General features: G+C 52.4%; 1 protein-coding gene across 1 annotated transcript in view; it reads left to right on the top strand.

Moving 5' to 3' along the window:
- The window catches only part of LOC135574941 (intermembrane lipid transfer protein VPS13B-like), a 35,100-nt gene extending 26,570 nt beyond the window's left edge, over positions 1–8,530 (top strand). Inside the window, exons 4-6 of the mRNA XM_065027063.1 lie at positions 143–324; positions 924–1,090; positions 8,455–8,530. Coding sequence (XP_064883135.1) covers positions 143–324; positions 924–1,090; positions 8,455–8,530 — 425 coding nt within the window. The remainder of the gene's footprint in view (positions 1–142; positions 325–923; positions 1,091–8,454) is intronic.
- The last annotated feature ends 5,374 nt before the right edge of the window (positions 8,531–13,904 follow it).

A 13,904-nucleotide genomic window follows, 5' to 3' on the forward strand; every position in this document is an offset into this window, starting at 1 on the left:
TTGGAGTCCCACCAATCGACCCAGCGTCGTCCTGATTTTGCCCGGAGTAGGCCGTCATTACAAATAAGAATTTGTTCTTAACTGACTTGCCTCGTTAAATGAATGTGATTTATATGTTGACTAAGTGTCTTGCCCCCCCCAGCTCCTGACCTGGTGCTTCGTAAAGTGATCAACTTCAGTGACTGTACTGTGTGTCTGGATAAGAGGAACGGTAGTGGGAAGATCCAGTTCTACCAGGATCCTCTCCTCTACAAGTGTTCCTTCAGGACCCGACTCCACTTCACCTACCAGAACATCAACTCTAAGATCCCTGCTGTCATCAAGGTGAGACCTACTGTCTGTCTGTCTGTCTGTCTGTCTGTCTGTCTGTCTGTCTGTCTGTCTGAGACGCACAGGCCTACTGTCTGTCTGTCTGTCTGTCTGTCTGTCTGTCTGTCTGTGTCTGTCTTTCTTGTGAGATACCCTCCAGGAACAGGGTTGGAGAGCCCTGGTCTTCACGTCTCTCTACAGGAACAGGGTTGGAGAGCCCTGGTCTTCACGTCTCTCTACAGGAACAGGGTTGGAGAGCCCTGGTCTTCACGTCTCTCTACAGGAACAGGGTTGGAGAGCCCTGGTCTTCACGTCTCTCTACAGGAACAGGGTTGGAGAGCCCTGGTCTTCACGTCTCTCTACAGGAACAGGGTTGGAGAGCCCTGGTCTTCACGTCTCTCTACAGGAACAGGGTTGGAGAGCCCTGGTCTTCACGTCTCTCTACAGGAACAGGGTTGGAGAGCCCTGGTCTTCACGTCTCTCTACAGGAACAGGGTTGGAGAGCCCTGGTCATCACGTCTCTCTACAGGAACAGGGTTGGAGAGCCCTGGTCTTCATGTCTCTCTTTATTAACTGTTTCCTCTTCCTCCTCTTCCTCCTCTTCCTCCTGTCAGATCCAGACGATGGTGGAGTCCCTGAAGCTGTCTATCACAGACCAGCAGCTGCCCATGTTCATCAGGATCATGGAGCTGGTCCTCAGCCTCTACTACGGAGAGATAGGAGGAGGGAAGGACGGAGAGGCGGAGGAGGAGCGGACATGGAGAGGTCATCACTACGCCAGGTTAGTCTGGTGGATACTGCCCTCTATTACAGGGGGGAGGAGGGGAGGGAGAGGAGGGGGAGGAGAGGGGAGGAGAGGGGAGGGGAGGGAGAGGTCATCACTACACCAGGTTAGTCTGGTGGATACTGCCCTCTATTACAGGGGGAGGAGGGGAGGGAGGGAGGGGGAGGAGAGGGGAGGGGAGGGAAGGGAGAGGTCATCACTACACCAGGTTAGTCTGGTGGATACTGCCCTCTATTACAGGGGGAGGAGGGGAGGAGAGGGGAGGGAGAGGTCATCACTACACCAGGTTAGTCTGGTGGATACTGCCCTCTATTACAGGGGGAGGGGAGGGAGAGGGGAGAGGTCATCACTACACCAGGTTAGTCTGGTAGATACTGCCCTCTATTACAGGGGGGAGAGGGGAGAGGTCATCACTACACCAGGTTAGTCTGGTAGATACTGCCCTTTATTATAGGGGAGGAGGGAGAGGAGGGGAGGGGAGGGAGAGGTCATCACTACACCAGGTTAGTCTGGTGGATACTGCGGGGGAGGAGGGAGAGGAGGGGAGGAGGAGGAGGGGAGAGGTCATCACTACACCAGGTTAGTCTGGTGGATACTGCCCTTTATTACAGGGGAGGAGGGAGAGGAGGGGAGGAGGAGGAGGGGAGGAGAGGTCATCACTACACCAGGTTAGTCTGGTGGATACTGCCCTTTATTACAGGGGGAGGAGAGGGGAGGGGAGGGAGAGGTCATCACTACACCAGGTTAGTCTGGTGGATACTGCCCATTTATTACAGGGGGAGGAGGGGGAGGGGAGAGGAGGGGAGGGAGAGGTCATCACTACACCAGGTTAGTCTGGTGGATACTGCCCTTTATTACAGGGGGAGGAGGGGAGAGGGGAGAGGAGGGGGAGGGAGAGGTCATCACTACACCAGGTTAGTCTGGTGGATACTGCCCTTTATTACAGGGGGGAGGAGGGGGAGGAGAGGGGAGGGGAGGGAGAGGTCATCACTACACCAGGTTAGTCTGGTGGATACTGCCCTTTATTATAGGGGGGAGGAGGGAGAGGGGAGGGGAGGGGAGGGAGAGGTCATCACTACACCAGGTTAGTCACTACGACCGGGCCGGGCTCCGTCACTCCAGACCTCACAACCGTAGAGGGACATGGATTCTATAACTGATTCCAATGTTACAGTGGGGCAAGAAAGTATTTAGTCAGCCACCAATTGTGCAAGTTCTCCCACTTAAAAAGATGAGAGAGGCCTGTAATTCCCTGTGTGTGTGTGTGTGTGTGTGTTTCTGTGTGTGTGTGTGTGTTTCTCTGTGTGTGTGTGTTTCTCTGTGTGTGTGTGTTTCTCTGTGTGTGTGTGTGTGTTTCTCTGTGTGTGTGTGTGTGTGTGTTTCTCTGTGTGTGTGTGTTTCTCTGTGTGTGTTTCTCTGTGTGTGTGTGTTTCTCTGTGTGTGTGTGTTTCTCTGTGTGTGTGTGTGTGTGTTTCTCTGTGTGTGTGTGTGTGTTTCTCTGTGTGTGTGTGTGTGTTTCTCTGTGTGTGTGTGTGTGTTTCTCTGTGTGTGTGTGTGTGTGTGTTTCTCTGTGTGTGTGTGTGTGTGTGTGTGTTTCTCTGTGTGTGTGTGTTTCTGTGTGTGTGTGTGTGTGTGTTTCTGTGTGTGTGTGTGTGTGTGTGTTTCTCTGTGTGTGTGTGTGTTTCTGTGTGTGTGTTTCTGTGTGTGTGTGTGTGTGTGTTTCTGTGTGTGTGTGTGTGTGTGTGTTTCTCTGTGTGTGTGTGTGTGTGTGTGTGTGTTTCTCTGTGTGTGTGTTTCTCTGTGTGTGTGTGTGTGTTTCTCTGTGTGTGTGTTTCTCTGTGTGTGTGTGTGTGTGTTTCTCTGTGGGTGTGTAATTGGTGTATGCCAATCTCCCGCTGACTGTGGCCTGTTCCAGTAACTGACAATGTTGTAACAGAACGTGTGTGTGTGTCTGTGAGAGAGTGTGTGTGTGTGTGTGTGTGTGTGTGTGTGAGAGATTGTGTGTGTGTGTGTGTGTCTGTGTGTGTGTGTGTGTGTGTGTGTGTGTGTCTGTGAGAGAGAGAGTGTGTGTGTGTGTGTGTCTGTGAGAGAGTGTGCGTCTGTGAGAGATTGTGTGTGTGTGTGTGTGTCTGTGAGAGATTGTGTGTGTGTGTGTGTGTGTGTGTGTGTGTGAGAGAGTGTGTGTGTCTGTGTGTGTGTGTGTGTGTCTGTGAGAGAGTGTGTGTGTGTGTGTGTAATGGATTCAGTGTGTATCCACTCAGGACATGCTAATCGTCCGTGACTTTTAATTGTTTCTCTTCAGAACATTTTCAAAGAGAATATTAATTCATCCTTTTCATGAAAAGTGTTTTTTCTTTTTCTTACTAATGAACTGGAAAGACTCTCTTAGTGTGTGACTGTGTGTGACTGTGTGTGACTGTGTGTGTGACTGTGTGTGACTGTGTGTGACTGTGTGTGACTGAGTGTGTGACTGTGTGTGACTGTGTGTGTGACTGTGTGTGACTGTGTGTGACTGTGTGTGACTGTGTGACTGTGTGTTACTGTGTGTGTGACTGTGTGTGTGACTGTGTGTGACTGTGTGTGTGACTGTGTGTGTGACTATGTGTGACTGTGTGGTTACTGTGTGTGTTACTGTGTGTGTTACTGTGTGTGACTGTGTGTGACTGTGTGTGACTGTGTGTTACTGTGTGTGACTGTGTGTGACTGTGTGTGACTGTGTGTGACTCTGTGTTACTGTGTGTGACTGTGTGTGACCTGTGTGTGACTGTGTGTGACTCTGTGTTACTGTGTGTGACTGTGTGTGACTGTGTGTGACTGTGTGTTACTGTGTGTTACTGTGTGTTACTGTGTGTGACTGTGTGTTACTGTGTGTGACTGTGTGTGACTGTGTGTGACTCTGTGTTACTGTGTGTGACTGTGTGTGACCTGTGTTACTGTGTGTTACTGTGTGTGACTCTGTGTGACTGTGTGTGACTGTGTGTGACTGTGTGTTACTGTGTGTGACTCTGTGTGACTGTGTGTTACTGTGTGTGACTGTGTGTTACTGTGTGTGACTGTGTGTTACTGTGTGTGACTGTGTGTTACTGTGTGTGACTGTGTGTGACTGTGTGTGACCTGTGTTACTGTGTGTGACTGTGTGTGACTGTGTGTTACTGTGTGTGACTGTGTGTTACTGTGTGTGACTGTGTGTGACTGTGTGTGACTCTGTGTTACTGTGTGTGACCTGTGTTACTGTGTGTTACTGTGTGTGACTGTGTGTGACTGTGTGTGACTGTGTGTTACTGTGTGTGACTCTGTGTGACTGTGTGTGACTGTGTGTGACTGTGTGTTACTGTGTGTGACTGTGTGTTACTGTGTGTGACTGTGTGTGACCTGTGTTACTGTGTGTGACTGTGTGTGACTGTGTGTGACTGTGTGTGACTCTGTGTTACTGTGTGTGACTCTGTGTTACTGTGTGTGACTGTGTGTGACCTGTGTTACTGTGTGTGACTGTGTGTTACTGTGTGTGACTGTGTGTTACTGTGTGTGACTCTGTGTGACTCTGTGTGTGACTGTGTGTGACTGTGTGTGACTGTGTGTGACTCTGTGTGACTGTGTGTGACTGTGTGTGACCTGTGTTACTGTGTGTGACCTGTGTTATTATAGATGTAATATATAATAAATCTCTCTCTCTGTATGAAATGAATTCCAAGTTGTGCGAAACACTAAACATGTCAGAGGAACTGTAGATGACGAACAGGCATGAAGGGGTTTTAGAGAAATATGAGAGGAATTAAGAGTGTTAGTGCATAGTGCCAACTGTAAAGTTTGGTGGAGGAGGAATAACAGGGTTTTAGAGAAATATGAGAGGAATTAAGAGGAGCAGAATGGCTGAGGGAGAAAAGAGAGGAAGGGAATGCGTAGTGCTAACTGTAAAGTTTGGTGGAGGAGGAATAATGGTCTGGGGCTGTTTTTCATGGTTCCGTCCTCTTAGTTTCAGTGAAGGGAAATCTTAACGCTACAACATACAATGACATTCTAGATGATTCTGCACTTCCAACGAGCCAGACCTAATCACCCCCAACATCAACATACAATGACATTCTAGATGATTCTGTGCTTCCAACGAGCCAGACCTAATCACCCCCAACATCAGTGCCTGACCTCACTAATGCTCTGGTGGCTGAATGGAAACAAGTCCCTGCAGCAATGTTCCAACATCTAGTGGAAAGCCTTCCCAGAAGAGTGGAGGCTGTTTAGCAGCAATGTTCCTACATCTAGTGGAAAGTCTTCCCAGAAGAGTGGAGGCTGTTATAGCAGCAACGTTCCAACATCTAGTGGAAAGCCTTCCCAGAAGAGTGGAGGCTGTTATAGCAGCAATGTTCCAACATCTAGTGGAAAGCCTTCCCAGAAGAGTGGAGGCTGTTATAGCAGCAATGTTCCTACATCTAGTGGAAAGCCTTCCCAGAAGAGTGGAGGCTGTTATAGCAGCAATGTTCCAACATCTAGTGGAAAGCCTTCCCAGAAGAGTGGAGGCTGTTATAGCAGCAATGTTCCTACATCTAGTGGAAAGCCTTCCCAGAAGAGAGGAGGCTGTTATAGCAGCAATGTTCCTACATCTAGTGGAAAGCCTTCCCAGAAGAGAGGAGGCTGTTATAGCAGCAATGTTCCAACATCTAGTGGAAAGCCTTCCCAGAAGAGTGGAGGCTGTTATAGCAGCAATGTTCCAACATCTAGTGGAAAGCCTTCCCAGAAGAGTGGAGGCTGTTATAGCAGCAATGTTCCAACATCTAGTGGAAAGCCTTCCCAGAAGAGTGGAGGCTGTTATAGCAGCAATGTTCCTACATCTAGTGGAAAGCCTTCCCAGAAGAGAGGAGGCTGTTATAGCAGCAATGTTCCTACATCTAGTGGAAAGCCTTCCCAGAAGAGTGGAGGCTGTTATAGCAGCAAAAAGGGAAACCAACTCCATATTAATGCCCATGATTTTGTAATGAGATTGTTGGACGAGCAGTGTCCACATACTTTTGATCATGTCGTGTTTCAGCCCATAAAAAGTCTTACACAAAGTAAAGAATAACATGTTTAAAACTGAAGCAGGAATGTGATCTTTGTACTCTTGAACAGAAGCCAACAAATGACAGGTTGAACTCAGATAAAACATACTGCTTAATGGCAAATCAACCTGGTAAATATCTCGCATCGAAACTAAATTACAATCAGTTGTAGTTGTAAAAGATAAAGATACTAAAACGGACTTTAGAAACCAACAACGTGATTTAATGTCCATATTTAAAGTTTATCATTTAAAAAAATGTATAATTTGGAATGGAACAACATTTGGACGGATCGTAAAATCTCTTATCAGCAGACCAAAAATAAACCATAAAAACAGACATCACCCAAGAATGGATATTAGATAGTGTTAAAACACGAGGAGAGAAGCACCAGGAATGGATGGCTGGTAAAACACGAGGAGAGAAGCACCAGGAATGGATGGCTGGTAAAACACGAGGAGAGAAGCACCAAGAATGGATGGCTGGTAAAACACGAGGAGAGAAGCACCAGGAATGGATGGCTGGTAAAACACGAGGAGAGAAGCACCAAGAATGGATGGCTGGTAAAACACGAGGAGAGAAGCACCAGGAATGGATGGCTGGTAAAACACGAGGAGAGAAGCACCAAGAATGGATGGCTGGTAAAACACGAGGAGAGAAGCACCAGGAATGGATGGCTGGTAAAACACGAGGAGAGAAGCACCAGGAATGGATGGCTGGTAAAACACGAGGAGAGAAGCACCAGAAATGGATGGCTGGTAAAACACGGGGAGAGAAGCACCAGAAATGGATGGCTGGTAAAACACGAGGAGAGAAGCACCAAGAATGGATGGCTGGTAAAACACGAGGAGAGAAGCACCAGGAATGGATGGCTGGTAAAACACGAGGAGAGAAGCACCAGGAATGGATGGCTGGTAAAACACGAGGAGAGAAGCACCAAGAATGGATGGCTGGTAAAACACGAGGAGAGAAGCATCAAGAATGGATGGCTGGTAAAACACGAGGAGAGAAGCACCAGGAATGGATGGCTGGTAAAACACGAGGAGAGAAGCACCAGGAATGGATGGCTGGTAAAACACGAGGAGAGAAGCACCAGGAATGGATGGCTGATAAAACACGAGGAGAGAAGCACCAAGAATGGATGGCTGGTAAAACACGAGGAGAGAAGCACCAGGAATGGATGGCTGGTAAAACACGAGGAGAGAAGCACCAGGAATGGATGGCTGGTAAAACACGAGGAGAGAAGCACCAGGAATGGATGGCTGATAAAACACAAGTCTCTCACAGGAAGTACCTAACAACGACCAGTAGAAGGTCTTGGTGTTTAGACCTGACACCTCAGACTCTCACAGGAAGTACCTAACAACGACCAGTAGAAGGTCTTGGTGTTTAGATGTGACACCTCAGACTCTCACAGGAAGTACCTAACAACGACCAGTAGAAGGTCTTGGTGTTTCGACCTGACACCTCAGACTCTAACAGGAAGTACCTAACAACGACCAGTAGAAGGTCTTGGTGTTTCGACCTGACACCTCAGACTCTAACAGGAAGTACCTAACAACGACCAGTAGAAGGTCTTGGTGTTTCGACCTGACACCTCAGACTCTAACAGGAAGTACCTAACAACGACCAGTAGAAGGTCTTGGTGTTTAGATGTGACACCTCAGACTCTCACAGGAAGCACCTAACAACGACCAGTAGAAGGTCTTGGTGTTTAGATGTGACACCTCAGACTCTCACAGGAAGTACCTAACAACGACCAGTAGAAGGTCTTGGTGTTTCGACCTGACACCTCAGACTCTAACAGGAAGTACCTAACAACGACCAGTAGAAGGTCTTGGTGTTTCGACCTGACACCTCAGACTCTAACAGGAAGTACCTAACAACGACCAGTAGAAGGTCTTGGTGTTTCGACCTGACACCTCAGACTCTAACAGGAAGTACCTAACAACGACCAGTAGAAGGTCTTGGTGTTTAGATGTGACACCTCAGACTCTCACAGGAAGCACCTAACAACGACCAGTAGAAGGTCTTGGTGTTTAGATGTGACACCTCAGACTCTCACAGGAAGTACAGTAGAAGTCTTGGTGTTTAGATGTGACAAAAGGAAGTACAAAAGAAAACAACGACCAGAAAAAGCCAGAACAGTGGATTTCTCATTTCTCAACTGCCAATTCGCAAAGTGAAAGATTTAATTAAAACATGACATAATTTTCACCGCCTAAGCCTGTGGGATTCCTGTGCTGTGACCTCACGCGGGGTATTGTTTTGAGAGAGAGAGCGAGTACATTCTTGTCTGTTGACATCAGCTTCCCCTGGCTGTCGCAGAGGGGAGCAGGCCAGCTCAGGGAAACAGACACGACCATACAGGTTCATAGGTCAGGGGAGCCACGTTAGAGCGTGACCACCTCTAGGCGACTCGCTCACAGCCCCCAGCCCCTGGCAGAGTGGTTCACCTACAGCCCCCAGCTCCTCTCCCCAGCCCCTGGCAGAGTGGTTCACCTACAGCCCCCAGCTCCTCTCCCCAGCCCCTGGCAGAGTGGTTCACCTACAGCTCCTCTCCCCTGCCCCTGGCAGAGTGGTTCACCCCCAGCTCCTCTCCCCAGCCCCCTGGCAGAGTGGTTCACCTACAGCCCCCAGCTCCTCTCCCAGCCCCTGGCAGAGTGGTTCACCTACAGCCCCCAGCTCCTCTCTCCAGCCCCTGGCAGAGTGGTTCACCTACAGCCCCCAGCTCCTCTCTCCAGCCCCTGGCAGAGTGGTTCACCTACAGCCCCCAGCTCCTCTCCCCAGCCCCTGGCAGAGTGGTTCACCTACAGCCCCCAGCTCCTCTCCCCTGCCCCTGGCAGAGTGGTTCACCTACAGCCCCCAGCTCCTCTCCCCAGCCCCTGGCAGAGTGGTTCACCTACAGCTCCTCTCCCTGCCCCTGGCAGAGTGGTTCACCTACAGCTCCTCTCCCCAGCCCCTGGCAGAGTGGTTCACCTACAGCCCCCAGCTCCTCTCCCCAGCCCCTGGCAGAGTGGTTCACCTACAGCTCCTCTCCCCAGCCCCTGGCAGAGTGGTTCACCTACAGCTCCTCTCCCCAGCCCCTGGCAGAGTGGTTCACCTACAGCTCCTCTCCCCAGCCCCTGGCAGAGTGGTTCACCTACAGCTCCTCTCCCCAGCCCCTGGCAGAGTGGTTCACCTACAGCTCCTCTCCCCAGCCCCTGGCAGAGTGGTTCACCTACAGCTCCTCTCCCCTGCCCCTGGCAGAGTGGTTCACCTACAGCCCCTCCTCCCCAGCCCCTGGCAGAGTGGTTCACCTACAGCCCCTCTCCCCAGCCCCTGGCAGAGTGGTTCACCTACAGCCCCCAGCTCCTCTCCCCAGCCCCTGGCAGAGTGGTTCACCTACAGCCCCTCTCCCCAGCCCCTGGCAGAGTGGTTCACCTACAGCTCCTCTCCCCAGCCCCTGGCAGAGTGGTTCACCTACAGCCCCCAGCTCCTCTCCCCAGCCCCTGGCAGAGTGGTTCACCTACAGCCCCCAGCTCCTCTCCCCAGCCCCTGGCAGAGTGGTTCACCTACAGCCCCCAGCTCCTCTCCCCAGCCCCTGGCAGAGTGGTTCACCTACAGCTCCTCTCCCCAGCCCCTGGCAGAGTGGTTCACCTACAGCTCCTCTCCCCAGACCCTGGCAGAGTGGTTCACCTACAGCCCCCAGCTCCTCTCCCCAGCCCCTGGCAGAGTGGTTCACCTACAGCTCCTCTCCCCAGACCCTGGCAGAGTGGTTCACCTACAGCCCCCAGCTCCTCTCCCCAGCCCCTGGCAGAGTGGTTCACCTACAGCCCCCAGCCCCTCTCCCCAGCTCCTGGCAGAGTGGTTCACCTACAGCTCCTCTCCCCAGCCCCTGGCAGAGTGGTTCACCTACAGCTCCTCTCCCCAGCCCCTGGCAGAGTGGTTCACCTACAGCTCCTCTCCCCAGCTCCTGGCAGAGTGGTTCACCTACAGCTCCTCTCCCCAGCCCCTGGTAGAGGGGTTCACCTACAGCCCCCAGCTCCTCTCCCCAGCCCCTGGCAGAGTGGTTCACCTACAGCTCCTCTCCCCAGCCCCTGGCAGAGTGGTTCACCTACAGCCCCCAGCTCCTCTCCCCAGCCCCTGGCAGAGTGGTTCACCTACAGCTCCTCTCCCCAGCCCCTGGCAGAGTGGTTCACCTACAGCTCCTCTCTCCAGCCCCTGGCAGAGTGGTTCACCTACAGCCCCCAGCTCCTCTCCCCAGCCCCTGGCAGAGTGGTTCACCTACAGCTCCCAGCTCCTCTCCCCAGCCCCTGGCAGAGTGGTTCACCTACAGCCCCCAGCTCCTCTCCCCTGCCCCTGGCAGAGTGGTTCACCTACAGCCCCCAGCTCCTCTCCCCTGCCCCTGGCAGAGTGGTTCACCTACAGCCCCCAGCTCCTCTCCCCAGCCCCTGGCAGAGTGGTTCACCTACAGCTCCTCTCCCCAGCCCCTGGCAGAGTGGTTCACCTACAGCTCCTCTCTCCAGCCCCTGGCAGAGTGGTTCACCTACAGCCCCCAGCTCCTCTCCCCAGCCCCTGGCAGAGTGGTTCACCTACAGCCCCCAGCTCCTCTCCCCAGCCCCTGGCAGAGTGGTTCACCTACAGCCCCCAGCTCCTCTCCCCAGCCCCTGGCAGAGTGGTTCACCTACAGCTCCTCTCCTTCAGGATGATCCACTGGGCCAGAACTCTACTGTCAGGATGATCCACTGGGCCAGAACTCTACTGTCAGGATGATCCACTGGGCCAGAACTCTACTGTCAGGATGATCCACTGGACCCGGCCAGAACTCTACTGTCAGGATGATCCACTGGGCCAGAACTCTACTGTCAGGATGATTCACTGGACCAGAACTCTACTGTCAGGATGATCCACTGGGCCAGAACTCTACTGTCAGGATGATCTACTGGGCCATATCTCTACTGTCAGGATGATTCACTGGACCAGAACTCTACTGTCAGGATGATTCACTGGACCAGAACTCTACTGTCAGGATGATCTACTGGGCCAGAACTCTACTGTCAGGATGATCCACTGGGCCAGAACTCTACTGTCAGGATGATCCACTGGGCCAGAACTCTACTGTCAGGATGATCCACTGGGCCAGAACTCTACTGTCAGGATGATCCACTGGGCCAGAACTCTACTGTCAGGATGATCCACTGGGCCAGAACTCTACTGTCAGGATGATCCACTGGGCCAGAACTCTACTGTCAGGATGATCCACTGGGCCAGAACTCGACTGTCAGGATGATCCACTGGGCCAGAACTCTACTGTCAGGATGATCCACTGGGCCAGAACTCTACTGTCAGGGTGATTCACTGGGCCAGAACTCTACTGTCAGGATGATCCACTGGGCCAGAACTCTACTGTCAGGGTGATGTAGGAAATTCCCCGTTAAACCTGAGGATGATGGAAGAGGGGCATGAGTGGAAAAGTTTGAACCAATGCTCTAGCCTGATGTGGTAAGGGCTGACTGACTGATTGGCTGGCTGGCTGGCTGGCTGACTGATTGACTGGCTGACTGGCTGACTGGTTGGCTGGCTGACTGATTGACTGGCTGACTGGCTGACTGGTTGGCTGGCTGACTGGCTGACTGATTGACTGGCTGACTGGCTGACTGGTTGGCTGGCTGACTGGCTGACTGATTGACTGGTTGGCTGGCTGACTGGCTGACTGACTGGTTGGCTGGCTGACTGACTGGCTGGCTGGCTGGCTGACTGGCTGACTGATTGCCTGCCTACCTGTCTGCCTACCCGACTGCCTGTCTGACTGAAAAGCACTACATCCTGCCTCGCCTGCGTGCCTCGGTGCCATGTCAGCTTTCCGTCACCAACCCATCTACCCTCCGAGGCACTGCTCTCTCCGGCTCTGCTTCCAGTCGTTTTGTAGTGTTCAGCTGAATCAACTTGGCTGAGTCCGACCCACAGGAAGTCCAGATTCATTAAGAGGGCTACGTCACGCCGCTGTCTCCCTGACGTGTAATCAAAGCTGTGTTTTCTTTCACTGATGAAATTAAATGAGAGTTCCCCGTAATTACATTATCACTAAGTCTGCAAGAGTTTGTTGTTTTAAGGTTGAAGGTTCTAGGGTTTTAAGTTGAGTGTTTAAACAGGAGCTCAGATCCATTTGGTTGAACTTTATTTAAACGTCTTACATACAGCAGTTGACAAAGGGTCCTCTTTTTATAGGGCACTTCAGGCTGTAAAAAGTCCTCCAGCCTTCCCATAGTCCACCAGCCTTCCCATAGTCCACCAGCCTTCCCATAGTCCCCCAGCCTTCCCATAGTCCACCAGCCTTCCCATAGTCCACCAGCCTTCCCATAGTCCCCCAGCCTTCCCATAGTCCCCCAGCCTTCCCGTAGTCCTCCAGCCTTCCCGTAGTCCTCCAGCCTTCCCATAGTCCCCCAGCCTTCCCATAGTCCTCCAGCCTTCCCATAGTCCCCCAGCCTTCCCATAGTCCCCCAGCCTTCCCATAGTCCCCCAGCCTTCCCATAGTCCCCCAGCCTTCCCATAGTCCCCCAGCCTTCCCGTAGTCCCCCAGCCTTCCCGTAGTCCCCAGCCTTCCCGTCCCCCAGTCCCCCAGCCTTCCCGTAGTCCTCAGCCTTCCCGTAGTCCCCCAGCCTTCCCGTAGTCCCCAGCCTTCCCGTAGTCCCCCAGCCTTCCCGTAGTCCTCCAGCCTTCCCGTAGTCCCCCAGCCTTCCCGTAGTCCCCCAGCCTTCCCGTAGTCCTCAGCCTTCCCATAGTCCCCAGCCTTCCCGTCCCCCAGTCCTCCAGCCTTCCCGTAGTCCTCCAGCCTTCCCGTAGTCCCCCAGCCTTCCCGTAGTCCTCCAGCCTTCCCCCCAGTAGTCCTCCAGCCTTCCCGTAGTCCTCCAGCCTTCCAGTGTATTAACATCAAGCTGACCTATCTGTGTTGTGTTAATGTTCCTCAGGTCTGGAAGGAGACCCAGAGGCCCAGGTCATGGCAGGACAGTACCCCAGCCCAGAGCTTTACATGCAGGGGAGGAGGGGACCAGGGCTGGGTGTCCTGAGCCTGGTCCTTCGTCCCAGCCATCGTGGAAGCTGAGGATGAGAGGAGGGAGAGGAGGCTACCAGCAGGGGGGAGGAGGGAACGTCAACCCACAGCAGAACCCACCTAAAGACCCTGTTGTCTCCATGGCTTCTACTGCACCAAGGCCTCTGTCACTTGTTCAAGGTAGGAAGACCAGGGAGGGAGTGTGTCTGTGTGTGTCAGAGTTGGAATATTGTGGAATGTGCTAGAATTAAAATATAAAATTATTTGTCTCTCTGTCTGTCTCTGTCTGTCTCGTCTAGGTCTCTGTCTGTCTCGGTCTCTCTCCGTCTCGGTCTCTCTCCGTCTCTCCGTCTCGGTCTCCCCGTCTCGGTCTCTCTCCGTCTCGGTCTCTCTCTCTCAAGTGGATTCATCTGTGTCTTCCCTCCGGGTTCAGATCAGTCAGATCATGTTTCTGCATTAGCATCCGGGGCAGAAGGTTAAATATCATGCCAAATGGAGCCTGTCGCTTTTCTAATACTGTTTCAATTGTTCCTGTAGTGTTTGACTTCTTTTAATCAGTTAATTGGCTCTCCTCAGGAGTAATTGCAGACAGCCGAAGGGATAGCGTTTGGTTTTAAACGTTCACATTTAGCGAGAAGTATTTCATTTGAGGGTAATTTCCCTTTGAACAGGCAGCCAGTGCAGGGACCTGACCCCCCTCCCTCTCTCTCTCTCCCTCTCTCTCTCTCTCTCTCTCTCTCTCTGT

The sequence above is a fragment of the Oncorhynchus nerka genome, linkage group LG14, assembly GCF_034236695.1.
Source record: "Oncorhynchus nerka isolate Pitt River linkage group LG14, Oner_Uvic_2.0, whole genome shotgun sequence".
In the NCBI taxonomy this organism is placed as follows: Eukaryota; Metazoa; Chordata; class Actinopteri; order Salmoniformes; family Salmonidae; genus Oncorhynchus; species Oncorhynchus nerka.